Source organism: Daldinia loculata (assembly GCF_022478755.1).
Source record: "Daldinia loculata strain CBS 113971 unplaced genomic scaffold F4817scaffold_78, whole genome shotgun sequence".
Lineage (NCBI taxonomy): Eukaryota > Fungi > Ascomycota > Sordariomycetes > Xylariales > Hypoxylaceae > Daldinia > Daldinia loculata.
The window spans coordinates 94,345-113,176 of record NW_026054932.1 but is presented as its reverse complement, the minus strand read 5'-3'; the positions used below and the strand labels follow the sequence as shown (position 1 = coordinate 113,176).

General features: G+C 46.1%; 6 protein-coding genes across 6 annotated transcripts; 3 read left to right on the top strand and 3 right to left on the bottom strand.

Moving 5' to 3' along the window:
• Positions 1 to 1,351: 1,351 nt before the first annotated feature.
• F4817DRAFT_276575 (kinase-like protein) lies at positions 1,352 to 4,242 on the top strand. Its single transcript, XM_049299495.1, has 2 exons — positions 1,352 to 3,460; positions 3,525 to 4,242. The coding sequence occupies exons 1-2, from the start codon at positions 1,828 to 1,830 to the stop codon at positions 4,085 to 4,087; spliced, it is 2,196 nt and encodes a 731-aa protein (XP_049154627.1). The 5' UTR covers positions 1,352 to 1,827; the 3' UTR covers positions 4,088 to 4,242.
• A 798-nt stretch (positions 4,243 to 5,040) lies between these two features.
• On the bottom strand, positions 5,041 to 6,389 carry F4817DRAFT_351697 (PH domain-like protein). The gene has a single exon (XM_049305111.1). The coding sequence runs from the start codon at positions 6,217 to 6,219 to the stop codon at positions 5,278 to 5,280; it is 942 nt and encodes a 313-aa protein (XP_049154626.1). The 5' UTR covers positions 6,220 to 6,389; the 3' UTR covers positions 5,041 to 5,277.
• A 405-nt stretch (positions 6,390 to 6,794) lies between these two features.
• On the top strand, positions 6,795 to 10,285 carry F4817DRAFT_276538 (DNase I-like protein). The gene has a single exon (XM_049299494.1). It carries the CDS (start codon positions 6,936 to 6,938, stop codon positions 10,095 to 10,097), a length of 3,162 nt encoding a protein of 1,053 aa, XP_049154625.1. The 5' UTR covers positions 6,795 to 6,935; the 3' UTR covers positions 10,098 to 10,285.
• Positions 10,286 to 12,075: 1,790 nt separating this feature from the next.
• Positions 12,076 to 12,555, bottom strand: F4817DRAFT_276522 (uncharacterized protein). Its single transcript, XM_049299493.1, has one exon. The coding sequence runs from the start codon at positions 12,522 to 12,524 to the stop codon at positions 12,195 to 12,197; it is 330 nt and encodes a 109-aa protein (XP_049154624.1). The 5' UTR covers positions 12,525 to 12,555; the 3' UTR covers positions 12,076 to 12,194.
• Positions 12,556 to 12,919: 364 nt separating this feature from the next.
• Positions 12,920 to 13,668, bottom strand: F4817DRAFT_320361 (uncharacterized protein; the record flags this gene model as incomplete). Its single annotated transcript, XM_049301180.1, has 3 exons — positions 12,920 to 13,030; positions 13,099 to 13,424; positions 13,479 to 13,668. 3 exons carry the CDS (start codon positions 13,666 to 13,668, stop codon positions 12,920 to 12,922), a joined length of 627 nt encoding a protein of 208 aa, XP_049154623.1.
• A 1,737-nt stretch (positions 13,669 to 15,405) lies between these two features.
• Positions 15,406 to 16,096, top strand: F4817DRAFT_320360 (uncharacterized protein; the record flags this gene model as incomplete). Its single annotated transcript, XM_049301179.1, has 3 exons — positions 15,406 to 15,522; positions 15,583 to 15,703; positions 15,753 to 16,096. 3 exons carry the CDS (start codon positions 15,406 to 15,408, stop codon positions 16,094 to 16,096), a joined length of 582 nt encoding a protein of 193 aa, XP_049154622.1.
• Between the last annotated feature and the right edge of the window lie 2,736 nt (positions 16,097 to 18,832).

The window sequence follows — 18,832 nt, the reverse complement described above, 5'->3', positions numbered from 1 at the left end:
ATTGGCTTATCAAACCATAAGCGATGATACGGTACTTATATGAAGTAACGATCTATAAATAGTACTTTCAATTAGGAAAGATAGCGAGCGTCTATAATATTTCGATAGACGAGATTGAAAAGTTGAGAAGTGATATCATTTAAATAAGATTTGGGGGACGAACATTTTCTAAAGATAACGGACGGCATTGGAAAGAACCTGGGAAATTCAATGAGCATTTTGGGGAACTGAGACATTGAAATGATGTAGGTACCTATACACAGGCGATACCCAGCTTACAGATAACCTAAGTGTATACATCGGAATCTCTCTCCACTTTACCCGTTCGGTGCTGATATCCGCCGTTACGGACTACCAGGTTAGGACATAGGACATTGCGATTTTTAGCGTATATCTAAGGTTGTCAGTCTGCCATTTGGGATTCTTAGTGAGGTACTAGCGAAGTTAAATATTTTGAACTGTCAGGTCATAGTTGTTCGAGTACCGCCGTCTGGCGACCACCTGACCTAATGTAAATCAAAATTAAGCATCGATCTCGCTAGGTACCCCAAATTTAGGTCCACCCAACGTATCCAACGGGGGTCCTCCGGTTCTTTGCACCGTCTACAACTAAATCTTCTTCCCTCTACGTGTGGTATAAAGGTAAAGGACTGTTCGATACAACAATCTTTTGAATGATTAATACCTCCTTAGACACCTTTGTTCTCGTCCGACACGTTCTTTTCCTCCATTGTTTCTACCGTCACAGATACATTCTTATCTTTACTTACTTATTGAATTGGTTAATCATCTTACAATCATTAGATACCGATTCCCCCACGCCCCGATATCGATCATTCGCTATCCGTCCTTCTCGGTCAGTGGTTAGTGGTTAACAGGTCGCTACTCGTGTCTCAAACAAATCCTTACTCTATACTTCCTAATATCCGTTGATTCAAATTCGAGTAATTATACTGCAATACGCAGTACATATAAAGGCCGTATTGTAGACTGCGAATTACTGTACCACTGTATAGCAGTTAGGTATCTCATTCGGCCACGAGGCGACGCGCATCGTACCCTGGTCGCAGCCAGGTTTCCCGCGCTGCACTGTACCTCGCCCACGGCCTAAGCTAATGCAGACTGAGGTCAACGTTACAATTCACAGCTTCCGGAGTGTGGTACTTTGAGTGTATACTGTACCGCCGCCGTCGCCCGCCGAGTTTCTAATCGAACTCGACTCCTCTGTGTCTAACCTTCGCTGCCTATCTTGGCTGCGCCCTGTTATTCACATCGCTTTAGGACCTAGGACCAATAAGATTGGATGCACAGCACCGGTCTCGTCTCGTCTCAGTACTAGCCGCGTACGTTAAACGCCACCTTCAACAAAATTCTAACCTATACCTTTCTCCGGAACTCTATCGTTAGCAATAAGTTTGTTATTTATCGACTACGAAGCGTAGCTGCCGGACACCGCGCCGTATCGAGAACGTGAATCTTCAACTTCCTAATCTGAATAGTGGAATCTGTTCCGTCCGACTGCCGTCGCCAGCCCAAGTATTTGGCTTAGGTACATTTGCTACGTGCTACAGTACTTCCTAGTACTTCCTTCACTGGGCTTCTGACCCAGTACCTAGTGGCTCCCTGTAAGAAAAAAAAAAAGGACTGCTGTCAACCCTTGACACAAACGCTTCCCTAATCCTTGCTAGTTAATTCCCTCCTACATATCACTCGAGACTCGAGTCATTCACACACACACATACAAGATCCCGTCCATCGTTTCACACCGTTCCCAAAGTTGTCAAGCCAGCCGCTGTCAACTCGTACTGGCTCAGCCAGCAATTAAATATGTCCAGCGGACAAACTCAACCCCAGTCTCAGTTTCTGCAGGGAGGCATTCTCGCAGACCACGACCGCCGATCTGTGTCGCAAACACATCCTCTTGACGGATTACCTACCTCGGGAACACATACCTTCTTAACAGCTGCTGACGCATTAAATCGAAGTCATGTACAGGAAAACAACATAGCACAATCCTATAATGGCGAATCCACACACTCCTCCAACTACCTATGCGAAGAGCCGATGAGTTCGATACTACCAGTCCCCCACGGTCAAATCCAGTTCCAATCGCATACGATAGCTCCTTCTCCGCCTCTACCACAACGCCAGGTAGACGAACCAATTTCATCTCCTGAGGAACCGTCATACTTCCCATCACCACTGGGTAGGGGCAGTAATCCTCTGTATGTCGCAACTGATATACCGCCTGCGTCTCCAGTACGATCCGACAGCCTTAATAGCAACCCTAGCACTTTCTCATCGTACCGCTCAACTTTGAACCTGCAACGAAAGACTTCCTCTCCGAGTCTGAGACCGGTCTCGAGAACTCCTAGCTTCAAGCAACACTACCCGAAAAGCATTAGCTCTGCGGCAAGTTCAGCCTATCCAAGTCCTATGATATCTGCTATGGGCGACGTTACGCCTCTACCATCGCCATTGCTAGGTAGTGAGTCTCCCGGTCCTTGGAGGCGATTTGGATCCCGCCGCCCGTCGCAAGCACGGGAGGCTTTACCTCCAGTTATGCCTGATTCAGTCCTTATAACCGCAGCCGGTGAATCTGTTGCATCCGCACTGGCTCATCAAACTAAACGGAAGGTATATGCAGGACTCAATGTCGGCCACGCAGCTGAAATCAGCAGCGGCAAGGTTGAACATGGCCGGAACAGAAGTATTAGTGAATATATACCAGACCCGAAGGGCATACCCAAGCGGCAGCATACCGTGTCTGGAAAAGTTGACGGGAATGACATGGATGGTACTTCCGACCCTCATTTACGCCGGGAACCGCATCTGTCAGCTGCGCGAGGCATTATACCAGTAACGAAACCGCCGTCGCCCCCTCCCAGCGAGTCGTCACAAAGCAGTGATAACGCCAGCTCTAAAAGATCACGCTACGAGTATTTTGAGGCTCGTGGTCGATATGATGGCAGACTTAGACGATGGCGTGCTATTAAGGAGCTAGGACAGGGAACGTTTAGCCGAGTGATGTTAGCTACAAGTCAGGTGGCTGCCGACGACGAAGCCAATGACACGACTCAAAATGGGACGAATGGGCTACCATCCCCGATAAATGGTGCCCAACTAGATCGTAAGACTTTGGTGGCCGTCAAAGTTTGTGAACATGGGCCTCGGGGTGGGGCCTCAGAAGATCGAATTGAGATGAGCCTCAAACGAGAGCTCGATATAATGCGATCGATAAGCCATCCGTCATTAGTTCATTTGAAGGCCTGGAGTATAGAACCAACAAGGGCATTGTTAGTATTAAGTTATTGCCCTGGGGGCGACCTATTCGACGTCGCAACGACCTACCGAGATGCCTTGACGCCCCCACTTTTGAGAAGGATATTTGCCGAGATAGTGGGTGCAGTGGGATACCTTCACGAACGCCGGATTGTTCATCGGGATATCAAGCTTGAGAGTAAGTAATCCTGTGAATCATAATAATTGTATGATGAGTTCTCGTTTGCTAACGAAGTTGATAGACGTCTTAGTGAATATCCCGCCATCTGAGCTTACAAAACCAGACCAAGATTGGGCTGTATATCCGTATTCCGTGACTACTCTTACGGATTTGGGCCTGTCGCGACGCGTGGCCGATGATGAGAAGCTCGAGACTCGATGTGGATCAGACGACTACGCTGCCCCTGAAGTCATATTAGGACAGCCGTATGATGGGCGTGCTGTCGACGCCTGGTCACTTGGTGTTTTACTCTACGCTCTTCTCGAATCACGACTTCCTTTTGATCCTCCTCCTGGTGCTAGCGATGCGCAGCGGATGCGAAGTAGGACTAGTCACAGGATCGCGCGCGTTGAATGGAGATGGATTAAGTACCAGGGCGACGACGGCGATCATGACGCGAGCGAGGCCAAATTTGAGAGTGAAGGCCTAAAGGGCGCCATGGAAATTACTGAAGGTCTTCTTAAGCGAGCTAGAAGTCGCTGGCCAATGGAGAAAGTGGTCAAGCACGAATGGGTTCGCGACGCAATCCAGGTCGAAGGTGGTCTAAAGTTTAGAGAAGAAGAGGAAGGAGAAGAGGTGTCATGACACTAGCTAGAGTCTGCTAGGCGTACTTTCGCTTAGAAACGCGCATCAAAAGGTGCATACGGTTTTCACAATTTCTTGGGCTCAGTTTTGGGAGGTCTGGCTCACGGCTGGCAATGCCGTGGCGAAAAAGGACCTTGGGGAGCTTTTTAACTGTTTATTGGGGATGATTCAAGACTATGCTTTTAGGTGTTTCAATGGCTTACATACGAGCAAAAGATAGGCGCTGCTGCGCGAGACGAGCTCGAACAATATAGTCACTAGCAACGGTGTTTCTGAGAGCGGTTTTGGCACTCTGTATTATAAGGGACACATGGAGAGAAAAATGATTCTTCAATTCGAGTTACCTAGCAATAACATCAACATTCACAATCTTGGCAATGAAGTCCTAATGCTCGGCTCGTTTAAGGGGATATTACGTTACACCCCCCGGCTAAATCGTGCACATGACCTACAAAAAGGGGCTGGGTGTCGAGTGCTTGGGGTATAACCAGAGAAATGATGATTACGGCACGGCTTAACCACAGATAGGGATCTAGGTATGCTTAAGGTAATGGCGCTCAGTCCCATCACTTAATTTCTGTGTTAAAGTTGGTATGTTACTTTTTGTGTATGCTCGGCACATGATATTGGGCTATATCGTGTCCCTAGCGGGATAGCTTATTGAGGAATGTTGAAATTGGGGATGGAGTCTCTTATTTACGTGATTATTTACGTGATAGCCATGGTCTGATTAATGAATGAGATATATACAAGGAAGCGTCAGATATACTATAATAGCAAAAGTACTATTACGAAATTACCTTTTAGTGGTGTAGTGGTATGTTCGATAGGAAGTCAGAAATGCAAGTCTACGTGCATACGTTGTGAGATGAACCTCGATATGGACTCCCCCTTTAGATTCTCGTTACCGGATTCATGGAAAAGTTAAATTCGAGAACGCATTTTAAAAATAATGGGATAATCACGTAAATATCAAAATAGCTCATGGGAGTCCTACGATCACAATACCCTCGTTTAATAATTCAAGATGAAATGCATTTTTCTATCCGCAGGTCAACGCCTATCCCGGGTATCCCTTGAACGCCAAATGCGACTGTTTTTTTTGTAACTGCCCGTCCCAATGCCGTTGCAAAATAGACTAGAACCCTAGTTTCGATTCACTCATTCAAGAATAATTCCCTCTCGTCTTTTCAAGGTCCTCCGATACCGTTCTGGTTCCTACCAAACAGCTCGTTCAAACTGACCTGGCGACCGGGCCCCTGTGCTACGGACACGTCCTCCACGTCGTCACCTGGTGATCCACTCGTGGGGGGACTAGCCGAAGCTTCTTCCGCCTCGTCTTGGGCAGAACGGGCCTTGGACCACATCTCGTGGATGAGAGCGGAGTTGGTGCGTCGGTCCTGCTCGTCCTCGGCGTAGATCCACATCCCGATGACCTTGGGCCGCACGGACTCCCCGTTCTCCATCGGGATCTGGGGACCCTCCTGGTCAAGCTTGAAACTGAGCAAGTCGGTAGCTAGCTCGAAGTCGCTGACGGTGCTCAGGTCTAAAATCAGATTCTGCAGGCCCTTGCGGTTCAATATGAACAGACACCCGTCTGCGGCGGCTGCCTCTCCGTCCTCGTCCTGCGCGCAGATGAATAATGTGCCTTCCACGGTGGACCTGTCCCACTTGCTCGGGGGCGTGAAGACGTAGACTACAGCATGGGCGGCGATGGACAGGATGCTGGTGATGCTGGGCCTGTACCGACGGAGGACGCTCAGGTTGAGCTCGGTGTTGGTGCGCGCGGCGAGGGCGGCGGCGGCGGCGGGAGGTGGGGGGTGCGAAGCCATGTAAGACGCGGTATCTGATTCGTAGTCGGAAGCAACCGTGGTTGTGGCGCCGCCGAATTGTAACTCTGCTGCCTGGGCGCGGAGTTGCTGGGACCTGTTTCGCGCGTGAACATGCGGTAATTGAGGGTGCTGTTGCTGGGAATGTGGGTGTGGGTGTGGGTGTGGGTGTGGGTGCGAATGCGGCGAGCGCGAGAAGGATGGAATAGTCTGGGGGTGATGGTATTGCTGTTGCTGTTGATGTTGCTGTTGATGTTGGCCCCGACTTTGGTACTTGCGGGGTGTTGTTGTTGTTTGAGACATTTTGCGCTATACTATATAATGGGTTTAAGCTTGGGCGGAGTCGAGAGGTTCTTTGTGGCCGTTTGTGTTAGCTACCTAAGTTGGGTACGAAGCGTGAGGTTAATTGTTGTAAGAGGTATGAATTGCTTTGTTGTTGGGTTCTAAAATTGGTGTTGATGGGCAACACAATTAGGTACATGTTTAGCTCCAGGACCCCGCCCCCGCCTGATGGAGCTTCCACTGGGTTAGGTACATAATGCTGGCAGTAATAAGGTACGGTGCGATAAGTGTGCTTACCTAATCTAATCGATACCTTATGTACAGCTCAAACATGCATGTGAGGTAATAGCCCAAAGTCCTTCATTCCATTATTATATGGACTTCCCTCTCTCGGGCTTGCGACCGTTGTATTTCCCTTAGGTTAAATCATCTTGTTGTTTCGGTGGAATTCTGATTTAATATCACTTTCTTTCCGACACCGGCTTTCGTTTGAATATAGTTCGTGAAAGCCCTTTTATTGTATTTATCCACACTCCTATATTTTTCACGTGTTTAAACCAGAGACAGCCCCTCGATACGTTACAACTCACGATGCTCTACACCGAGTTCAGCGCACGCGACCGAGAGTTGACATAGGCACTTATCCCTTTATCCTATACCGCATTTTCGTTTTACGCTATTTCCTATTTCCTCATCGTGGGGAATTGTTTCAACAGCTCGACTATATATAACCAACTATGTCATCCCCTAATCGCGATCCTACCGTTGTGTCGGATACGGAACCAGTCGAGGAAGAAGCTTCGAACCAATATTCTCTCTCCCGCGCTGTGCGTGCTAGAAAGTCCGAGTATGTCAGATCCCACCGAATACGGATAAAGGTTGGGTCCTGGAATGTTGCTGGTTGCCCTGGCACCGACAAAGACTTGGCGAGTTGGTTCATTGACGGCAAAGGGGTCGAGCCACAACTGGATTCGAAGCTGGCTCGGATGAACTTTTCCGAGGAGAGTGCAGAACTAGAAACAGATGAATTCGAAGATGCTAGATCACAGACGAGCGGGAGACACAGCATTAATTCAGGGGTTCAAGAGAGTTTAAACTTAGACGACGAGACTACGCAAGATGGAAATGAAGAACCACACGTTCGCCTGCTAGGTGGTGATAAGATAGGGCTTTATGTTCTTGGACTGCAGGAAATCGTCAATTTGAACATTGTCGCCCAAACCTTCTATTCTGACCCGGCCGCTATTGCGAAATGGAAAGATGCGCTCGAAGCTGCCCTACCAAAGGGCTACACCCTTGTTGCCTGCGAGCAACTTGTCGGCCTTCTTCTACTTATATACGCGTCTCCCGAAGTAGCTGAAACTATATCAAACGAGTCTACTATTAGTGTTGGAACCGGTATATATGGCCTATTGGGCTATTGGGGTAATAAAGGAGCAATTTCATCTCGCATCCTCCTAGGCGAAACCACCCGACTCGTTTTCACTAATTGCCATCTCGCTTCCGGTCACGATCAGACCAGTCTCGACAGACGATGTTGGGACTATAATAGGGTCATGACCCAGACCAAATTTACTCCCATTAATCACGGCGGTGTACTCGAGGATGAGGGCGAAAAATTAGGGGATGAAGACTTTTCTTTCTGGTTTGGAGATCTAAACTTTCGCCTAGATGATTTACCTGGAGAAGATATCCGACGCTTACTGATGCTACATACTCGCGGCGAGTATGACGTAAATAAGAAGCGTACCGGGGAGATGTTCAGCGACGACGGAGTCATTGTGTTACGCAACAATGACGACGAAGATGGCACAAATACGCCTGGCATGATTTCGCGTGAAACATCTTTCGATAAAGATTCTAGCGAGGAAAGTACTGAACTCCCAGATCCAGATGACTTCATTCCTGACCCGCGCGATGATCCGGCGTCTTTACAAGCCACACTGGATTCCTTACTCCCACATGACCAGCTCAAACGTATGATCAAGGAGCGGAAAGCGTTTCACGAAGGTTGGCACGAGGGGCCTATCACGTTTTTACCAACATACAAGTATGATGTTGGTACTGTAGGACTCTTTGACTCTTCAGAAAAGCAGCGAGCCCCGAGTTGGTGCGATCGCATCTTGTATCGCACGCGCACGGATATAGGTCAATATGAGAAGAAATGCCAAGACGAAATCGACGCTAAAAAGAAGGACGAGGATATGCAAAGAAGAGGCATTGACCAGGCCGCGGAAGATGAGAGCGTTTTATTTGATTATGATCCTGCCACTGATTCAAGCGCCGACAACCAGGGATACAGCGACGCCAACTCTTACGAATACGATGAATATGACGAGGGGGATGAGGATACAGGACATGTTGTAACGAAGGAAGGCTTCGTTGATAAAATCAGCTTGGATATATATACCAGCCATCAGCGGATCATGTCGTCAGATCACAAACCAGTAGTTTCTGTGTTTACATTGGATTTCGATGCTGTAGTCCCCGAGCTAAAGGCGAAAGTCCACGCCGAAGTAGCAAGAGAACTTGATCGAGCGGAGAATGAAGGGCGACCAGGAATTACTGTTATTGTCGACGGAAAAGACTCAATCAATAAGGATAACGGTAACAAGCACGCGGCCGATGGAAGCGAAGGAGTTGACTTTGGTGAGATCGGGTTCCTGCGAAGAGAATCTCGGTCTCTAACAATTGCCAATACTGGACGTGTTCCGGCGAATTTCTCCTTTGTAGAAAAGCCGGACACAGTCGATGCAAGCGAATATCCGAATTGGTTGGAATTTAAATTTGTCCGTTCGGAGGTCAGCCGCAATGGACAAGTAGAAGATGCCCTTGGTGATGAAATCACTTTAGAGCCGGGGGAAACAGTCAACGCTGTTATACAGGCCTATATTTACGACCTCGTCCACATACAAGCATTGAATGAAGAAACAGCGCAATTAGAGGACGTGTTAATATTACGTGTCATTGACGGGAGGGACCATTTTATCCCGATTAGGGCTACTTGGATACCAAGTTGCTTCGGGCGTTCACTTGAGGAGCTTATTAGAGTTCCGCGTGGTGGCGGCATTAGAGCACTAGTAAAGGAGCGACGAAAAGGAGGATCGATACCTTACACATTGGAAGTACATAAATCATCACCCGGTGAGCTTTTTAAGCTTACAGAAGCCGTTCAAACCTTGGTAGAACGGGTAATAGCCGACGAAAACATGTTAGAAGAAGCAAGGGTACCACGCGACCAGCCTGGTTGGCCATTCGACGGAGGTGCGTGGCAAGCGTCTCATGCTGAGGATCATGACGAACTACGAGCAGCCATTGTTGAGGCTTTAGAGGAGGATAGATCTGTGTTAGACACTATCCGAGCTGATGTGCCGACATTAAAACGCCTCGAAATTGTGAGCGAGGTACTTCTACTGTTCCTTCGCAGCATGCTAGATGGGATCATCACTGCACCCCTATGGGCTAAGATCGAACAAGCTCTACCTAATATAGGGAGCGGGAAGACCCCTGCTGATGTCGAAGCAGCCAAGACTGGCATCCTCGATATACTGTCAACGGCGCCTTATTATAACATTTCCTTCGTATTCCTCATGTCTATGTTGACACGGGTCGCAAATGACCTAGTACCACTCAATAAGGAAGAGTTCGGGGCCTTAAATTCTCTCAAACCTACCATGGGGAGGCGCAGCCTCAGCTTTCGTCGAAGTACTGGATTAGGGACTATCGACGTGGCTGCGATACAACGAAGGTCGGCATGGGAAAGGAGAGCTTCTGAGATTTTCGGCGTAGCAATATGCAGAGCACCAATGCCAGCAAATCCGAAAGAGAGGAAGGCTCTTGAGGATAAAATGAGGGGATCCGTTGAGGTTTTCCTCCGCCCGGATGGCGTACAGGGGTGAGCCTCTACTAATAGACAGGTTATTGGGTGCGAAATAACAATAGGAGAGTGGTATATAGAGAGAAAATGCCTAAACGATTTACTCGCACATTATAAGTTTATACCTAATGCCTATAATAACTGTCTGGCGCTGATTTGATTGATATTTCGCTAACATAGGGCAAAGTTTAACCCTCATTATCATGAACCACGAGAAGTTTCTCCTCGTCGCATTAATTTACCGAACTAACAACGCCTCTTCGAAGTACAATTTTGTACTTTTGAGTAAACGATAAATGCGGTTCTATCACACTGCTGATCGAAACATGGGCCACCACAGCCAGAAGGCATCGCGCAGCTCAGAGTGATGTTTACTGTGCCTCCAACCTCAGCTTTCCTATTCGCACATACAAGTTAGAAACTCTCTAATCGGCGTAATACGCGTTATACTCACCCCGATCCACACTCCCGTTTCTGCATCAGTGAGAACCTCACCGGGTGCGCGCTCTCCTGATCGCCAACCGCAGACATTAGGGATAACAAAGGTACCGGCGTCATCCACAGTGAAGAGCCAGAAGAGTACGAGAGCCTTCTGGACTTTCTTGCTTGTGAGATATGCTAGACGAGGGAGAATATTGGTTCTTAGGAACATTCGTCCAGGCTTGTTTTCGACTATGTGAGTCATGGAGACTAATGTGTTTGAAGATAGTTACGGCAAGTGTGTAAGAATTCAAATATAACAATGAGGCTTTCTGGACACTCTCTAACATTAAAACCTAGATTTGTGCTTAACCACCGTTGTGTTTGCTTTACATTATATATTTGTGGAACATTAGATGTATTTATACTCCCAATATGCTGAGCGTAATGAAGTCAGGAGCTGCATAGTTGAATCGGTGTTGTGTGTGAGGTGTTGATACCCTACCTAGGTACTTACATGCAGGTATCTACCGCACATCATAACGAATGAAGACGACCTAACTTCTAAACTAATGAAATGCGACCTACCTAACGTAGAGGTAGACATCTCAGTAACTAAATCTTTCTCTGTCTACTATAATTTAATTATCACTAACTGAGTATCATGATAGTTTTATATTCCTTGTTCATGGATCTTCTTCCACTAAGTATTACCGATGATATTTTCTTTTAGCTCTACTGTTTGGTGACCATCACCTCTTACAACAAAACGAACAAATTTTGGATCCTGGTTTGAGCTTGTTAAGATAAGAGGAAATAGAAAGTTTCTCAGTTTTAATCTTCGATACCTGGCGTCTCTGTCGAGAGTAACTCTGGCTTCGGGCTTGGGATTATCAACCGAGGCAGTATAGCTTCCAGCTCATCCCAATCCCCATCATAATAATCACTATGCGCGATATCGTGCAGCATACCTAAAGCGGTTTCTATGTCTGTATCCAAAGCAATCCGCACGAGTTTATGACTTGTACCCAATGGACCCATCTCTCCGACAGCAATAAGCCATATAGCTTCTACGATATGCGAATCCTTTGTGAACTTCCAGTTCCCTTCGCAGTTCAACGCCTTTCCAAGCTCTTCATCATAATAAGCACGGTAGCGTTTTGACTCTGCTGGAGAGTCTGTATGGTCAGGCGTTGGCCAAGCGTACCTCGATTGGTCAAAATCTCGTGTGATCCAGTCAGGGTAGGCCGTATAACTTAGACACTGTGGCATCGTCCTGGTCATAATATCCCAATTGACGAGACCAGTAACATTGCCATTTTCGTCTACCCTAATATGGTTAGAGTCAAGATCAGGAAGGCAAAGAACAAAATTTGATGATTGCACAGTGATTGAAGAAAAAAACATAATGGCATCCATTATCAGTCTCTCGGGTTGTTCCCATGTGTCGTCTAGCGTCAACCATTTGTAACGATCCTTCAGGTATTAGGCAGGGGTAGTATCGAAAGGACCGGATGTTACAACCTGCACTGTACCATCGTCTTTCGCGTCATAATCAAAGCAGGGCAAGAAGGAAACCGAGCCAGATTCATCTTCTGAAATGGATCCTATCTTGTCAAAAGTTAAGCATGAAAACTGAGCCATAACTTTCGCAAGGATTTTTAAGATGTTAAAACGCAGGTTTTCTCGCAAGATAGCATCAGATTCCCGGAACCAGACATGAGTTACCGATGAGACGCATTGTGGCAACTTGGGATTCCATGGCGCGTGCTGCTATCTCAGTCTTTCCAGAACCCCAACCAGTGGCAGGTATACGGATATCAAGTTTAATATCATCTAGTTGTATGGTATGGGTGATGTTGTACTCCCCGACGATACACGCGACCCATTTTGCATTGGAGCCCGGTGCACCGAGAACGCGCTTACAGATATCCGAAGCGAGAAGGAGAAGTGACTTTTCGGGGATATCAACTAGAGGACCAAAGAGCTTGCGGTCCCAATCGCTGACCATGAGTCCTTCTGTCTCCATTGTATTTGCTTTGAGCAGTTTAGAGAGTAAGATGGGACGTTAATAGAAGGATTTATCGAGGTGAATATACCTAACAAGCTGGATTTAACTTACTTTATATGTTCTTTGAATGCCGTTAAGCCAAATAAAATACCACTTCATTCATGATCTAAAGTTAAATTTTGATGAGCAAGGTGTTGTTTAGGAGTCTTGCAACGTTGTTACAACGAAACAACAATAGAAGTCCTAACAATCGCTGCCTCAAGATCCAAGGACGTGGACATCCGTCTGGGGTTCACATGTTAGAGATGGCAAAATTGGTCAAATTTTTATTTTCTACAATCAGTATCATCTAGAAACAATAGTAGAAGTATCTAATCTAACCACTTCTGATGTTGTTGATCTCCTTAACCTTTCTAGAAAGGCATCACTTTAACATCGGCAACCAATTGGGTCACTTCGGCCAAGCCGCCAATCTCCTTCAAGATCTCTTGGCGCGCTGAGGCGTTCTTCGCGGCATCCAGTTCCTTGTAAGCGTATTAATATCAGTAACTTGAGCTTTCATATGCATCTAAAGAAGACTTTGAATACTAACCGCCTTGTCTGCAATTGCTCTCACGATAGCGATCTTCTTCTGAGGAAGGTTCAAGGAGCTTCCATACACACCCTCGGTGTCGCTGATCTTCTCTAGCGTCGACTGTACCTTCTTCAAGATAGCCTGCGCTTCATCGTCGGATGCATTCTTAGGGCTGATGAGCAATATATCCAGGAGAGGACGGCCATCAAAGAGATGCGCGCCGGGGTTCGTCTCAAAGACATTCAAGTCTGGTGGTCCGGATGAAAAGGGCTGTGCCGCAGCTTTATATTCCGCGTAGCCAGGGGATTCAACGAACTTGTAGAAGTAGGATACTTCAGGCCATTCTAGCAGTTGTTAGAGACTCAACAACAAGATGTGGATTTAACCAGCCCGCGTACCGAGAGCAATGAATTCTCTAAATTCGCCAGTGGTATCTTTCCCGTTTTCCGAGATTATAGCACCTGCCGCTCCTCGTAGCACGCCTCCGTCCTTTAGAGCCTTGAAAGCGAGAGGGATCGTCCCTTGTGCACCCTTGATGGATTCGGGGTCATTCTTCACCTTGGGGAAGACAAGCTCAATGATAGCCATGATGAAATAAAATAAGACCTCGAGAATGACGTGAAGATTCGATAGATGATCACTTTGTTGAACGGGACCAAGGGGGAGCGGGGGAGGGCTTAATATATGCGAGAGCGGCCGGAGCGGAAACAGCTCGCGCGTCTTTCGTATGTTAAATGCGCCGGAAATTTAAAAGCAATATATCACAAGCCTATATTAAAATTCTGTAAATTATAGTATTTAAATAGTTGTTACGAAATACCTAACTACCGTATAAACCTTTTAAGTGTGATTTTTCTCTATTTTTTTTAAATAAATACTATAAATTAATCCATTAGTTTATCACCGATCAGATCCCAATCACCGATCAAATTGATGTTATTGCCGAAGGTACTATGAGGTAGGTACGTATTAGTTCCCGAATGATGCAAATGTTCTCATTTCTTCGTTTGCCCGCAGAGGTTGTCGCGCATCTGCATCAATTACACCATCCGGATTCCGGACCAACAAATGAATCGGGATAACGCCTTGATTAGGTAGGTAGCCAACTACATCTTGTTGGGTATGTACCTCAAATGTCATTACGTTTACCCTCCAGGTCTTTTGCGGCTAATTATTTGCTTACAGCTTACATCAGTAGTTCAGATGATTCTTAATTGACACCAGTCGTCCTACTTCGTGTACTCCTCATCATATAAGTCCCCGACGTTGGATATGTGGAGACAAAGAGCTCCGTTCTAAAACCCCGCAGCGGATTGCGAAATATTGTTACTATGGGAGGCTTCGGGATAGAAATCATACCGTACGTGAGCGCTAAATATTCCTATGAGCTACGATATTGCTATGTCTCTGCTATGTCTCCGCAACGTCCAACATAGTGTCCCCTATTCCAAGAGACATAGCCCGGAATATTTTATTTCAATGTATGACTTACGGGTTAGCACGTTTAGTTTGATGCACGTCATCCTCCCGACATACGGTATTATATCATCCCGGGGTAATATCACCAACGGAAACTCCTCGGGCGGACTTAATAACTAATAGTTTTGAGCGAACCTCCTGCACCTCTGTATCCTAGGTGCTTCTTTAGAGTCTGTAGTGATACTTACATCACTGGGTGATGATGTGTACCTATGAAGGGTACGAAAGTGATAAGACAGACTTACCGCCTGTAAAATATTGCACAACTCTAGGAGTTCCTCTAACTATTTGAGTCTACTATATTGTATATGTCCACTTGGGATTACTCTGCCCCAAATAAAGAGCTCTAACTAAAGAACGTGGCGAGGTTAATTGGGCTAGTGTCCGTACCGATTGGATTATTTCAAAGGAGACAATGGAAGACGTTTGTTTTTCAAGGTAATTGGAAATATATACATTCCCACAGCCCCGACTAGTAACCAACCAGCCAGCATGATTGCACTCATGGGGCGGAGCAAGGTAGCTTCGGCGATGCCTAACAACAGAGACCCTCAACAAACCATGCAAATCCATATAACAGCATCAAATAGTAAAACATGAGAGATGAAATTTCTACCTGCATTCCTTTTAGTCTTCTTATGCCTTGAGGCAGCCATTACCATCCCGTAATAATAGTCCTAAATGATTCGATAGACATAAAATGGCTAACAGAACGACAGCCGGGAATTACCCGGACTCTTGTCAAACATTATTCTCCGATTTAATACTTTCATGAAAAGACTATACCTTTCTCTTTTTCCAAACTTCCATTTAGGTATCATACCTTACGTTCCATCGTCATAAATAATGAAGAGGATATGGTCTTTCATTCATTACTTGGCCCATCTAGAGTGGAAGGAAAAGGTGCAAACATACTGCATCTTTTGTGACCGAAGTAGATTTGAGGAGAACATTGTCTACGAGGTGCATCTTGACAAACATCAAATATAAATAATACTACATTATACTAACGCTGCTACTTAGGACGACGATCTTATTGCGATAAATAACATCCGCAAAGCGGGGCGCTATCACTGGCTGATAATGCCCAAGTTGCATACCTGGCGCGACGTCGAGAAGCTGGAATTTGAGGATGCGCCGCTAGGTCGGTAATCAGTATATCATAGAAGGAGTTGTAACTAAGTTGTGTCTAGTCGACTCCATGGTGGAACTAGGAGAATATCTCCTGGAACAGAACTGTCCTACCGTTCCACCCGCCAACGTACATATCGGATTCCACCGTGGTCGCCGTGTTCTCTTCAGAGATATTTACTGGCCTGATATCGTCTCCATACACCATCTTCACATGCATATCATCGTTGAGCCTCGTTTATGGCTGAAGCTATTCAAATACCCTTCGTGGCTGCCGTTGATGTGGAAGTCCGAGAAGCAAGTGATGCAAGAACTAAAGGGAAAGTCGAGGGAAAGTGGTAAGTCAAGGATGACGAACCTGCTTAGCCGCATCCTGTTATATGGGTCGTTTTCTCGTGCGCGTTGACCTGGACCTGTTATATTATGCTCATATTTCAGCCAATATTTTACTGTACTGTCGTAGTAGGGATTTAGAATATAACATCGCAAGATGAATAGACATCCTCGGGGTGTGTATTCTTGTTTCCACCCCAAGCCACAATGGATACCCGAATAAAGGTTATCTAGTCGATAGTTCTTCGAGCAATAGTAAAGCTGATTTCTTACTACTTGGTGCGCATCGTTATATACCTGCCTAAAACCCTGTATTTTACTGCTTGAATCTGACTTACTTCAAGGATAACCTAGGTGCTTGTTTACCGTCCCTCCTTTTCCTGCACGTGTATATGATCACCAATGGGGTATTTCTTCCTTTGAAGAATTATTCTTAAGACGCACCAGATGTGTACCTACCTATTAACGTTGTAATTGGTATTGCGAGGATATTTATCTCAACCATCTCAACAATGGCGCTTGTCTAGGCCGATTTATTACTTTCTGTTAATAAGCCCCGACAAGGGGCCTGCATATATGAATCCCGGAATAGGTGATAGCGATTTAACGGTGTACTCCTACTATAGGTACACGAGTTGGTATTATTAAATTTCACCAATTAACTAACAGTATAAGTTCTATCTATGTATCAAATGAGTGTATAACTAATGTAGCGTAGCTAGCCTTGCAGTTATCCCTAACAGTTATAAATTTAAGATACTACAGGTATTATACTACGTACAGTAGAGAGATCACCTTATATTAACGTTCAGCTGGTTGGGTGATACGAGGAACCTAGGGCTAGATCTGCGATATTTTACCATGATAGATTCCAAGTGTAAATATAGTATAAGCCTCAAAGCGATTGTAGTCGCACCCTTACATCCTGTTGCATGGTATCCCATGGCCAATATCGCCCCACGATTGTATTACGCCACTAGCTAGGTCAGGGTAGTTCGCCTCGTGGTAAGAACCATCCGAAGTCAGCGCTACGGCCCACAGCTATCGGGATATCAGTGATTGCGAATAGATGGGGCTGAAACTCTAGGAACTGTTACTATGCAACCCGAAGCGGCGGCGCTTGTATGCATGGGGGCATGGGGCATGGGGCATGCAAGATCAAAGCTGAAGTGGGTTTGACAGGTTGGGTTAGGTACCTAGATAAACCACCAATTAGTTACACAATATGTTTATGTTACACGATAGAGCCGAGCGATAGCTCACGATAATGTCTGTTCCCGTTGTATTTGACAGACCATGTACGTAGGCTGAGGCCGCGTCAAGACGTTTCACCATCTGATTGAACGCTCGAGTTTCGTCAGCAACAGCTTCCACCGTGATAATATAACCCCGGGATTATTATAAATGCACCTGATAAACATAGAATGGGATCTTTCATAAGGTATCATATTATGTATACAAGTCTTCGTAGACATGTTGTACCTACGCGTACTAGAGTAAAGGGTAGGCCTAGTAAAGGGAGATCATACAAGTAGATCGGGGAACTCCAGCTTGAGCTTCGCGCTCCGCTGATTAGCAGCCCTGCCGTTAGCTTCAGATATGGTCGACAGGGGATCCGAGCATCCGTTTGGAGAAAATGGAACGTTGCTATTGGACAGTATATTTCCTTATCTCTGGGCACCATGCTTGGCAGGCCTTGGCCCGATCCCATCTTATTCCTGCCGTATCTGCCTGCTGTCTAAGCTGATTATTACGTTTGTTACCGGCTGAACTGGCAGATAGGTATGGCTGAAGAAAACAATGATCTGTTTTGCTTCTAGGTAGAAGTCTTGATATTCGATGAATTAGGTACCTTAAGAGGTATTCAGGAAGCGCCCGACCAGATTGCTAGCGAAACTACCTAAGGTAAGGGATGATGCAGCTATCTTTGGGACTATTTCACAGATGGCTTTTTTAGTTCCAACTCACTGCTCTCCAACGGATCTTCTTTTACACCCTACAAAGCCAAGGAATGATCGACCCTTGATGTTCGAGCTGTGCGACCAACGTCACGTCTTGACCGCTCGACCTGATCCCGATATGGACGAAGTCTAGGATCACCTGCTATGAATTCGCGAACATGTCTTTAAATAGCCAAAGATTTTTGGGTATGGGTTTATCGTGATGGGTCAATGAGAGAAAGCTGCTCGGACCCGACAACGTTTCAATTTCAGGGATTTAAACAAATGGCCTTTTGAGTTCCAAGTTATTTTCATTCACTAACTTGAAAGCGCGCCTAATAAGACCGCCACGAGTCGTAGACCGACTTTATCCCTTCTTCTATTGCCACACCGAATGTTCGTCGCCTTTTAGATGTCTTAGACAACCGTAGATTTTCGCCGTGGCTTCCTTCGTTACGGAGCCACGTGGTAGCTGGTACAATGTGCCATCCTTGATGTATAGGTACACATTTCATGCGAGTCTGCATTGGTACTGTTGCCGTGTTCCCTGATTCCGAGACATACAGCGTAGCCCTGAACGGAAAGTCCCCGCGTAGTACCGATTCGATTAAGGCGATTTGAGACGGCTTGTCGGTGTGTTGATACTTTTTATTCAAGTTCAATATATACTTGGCCCCTATTAAACTACAAAGCACTTGATAAGCCTGACTCTTTTTAGCATCCGAAGTGCCATAGGTCATATCTCTGATTGTAGATCTCAGTAATAGTAATGACATGCTACCGTTAAGACGGTTAGTAGCCCGGGCCACAGTAAGATGATCGGTTTTACATTAGATACGGCTGCTTTCTCGGAAAGGATCGAAGTTGTC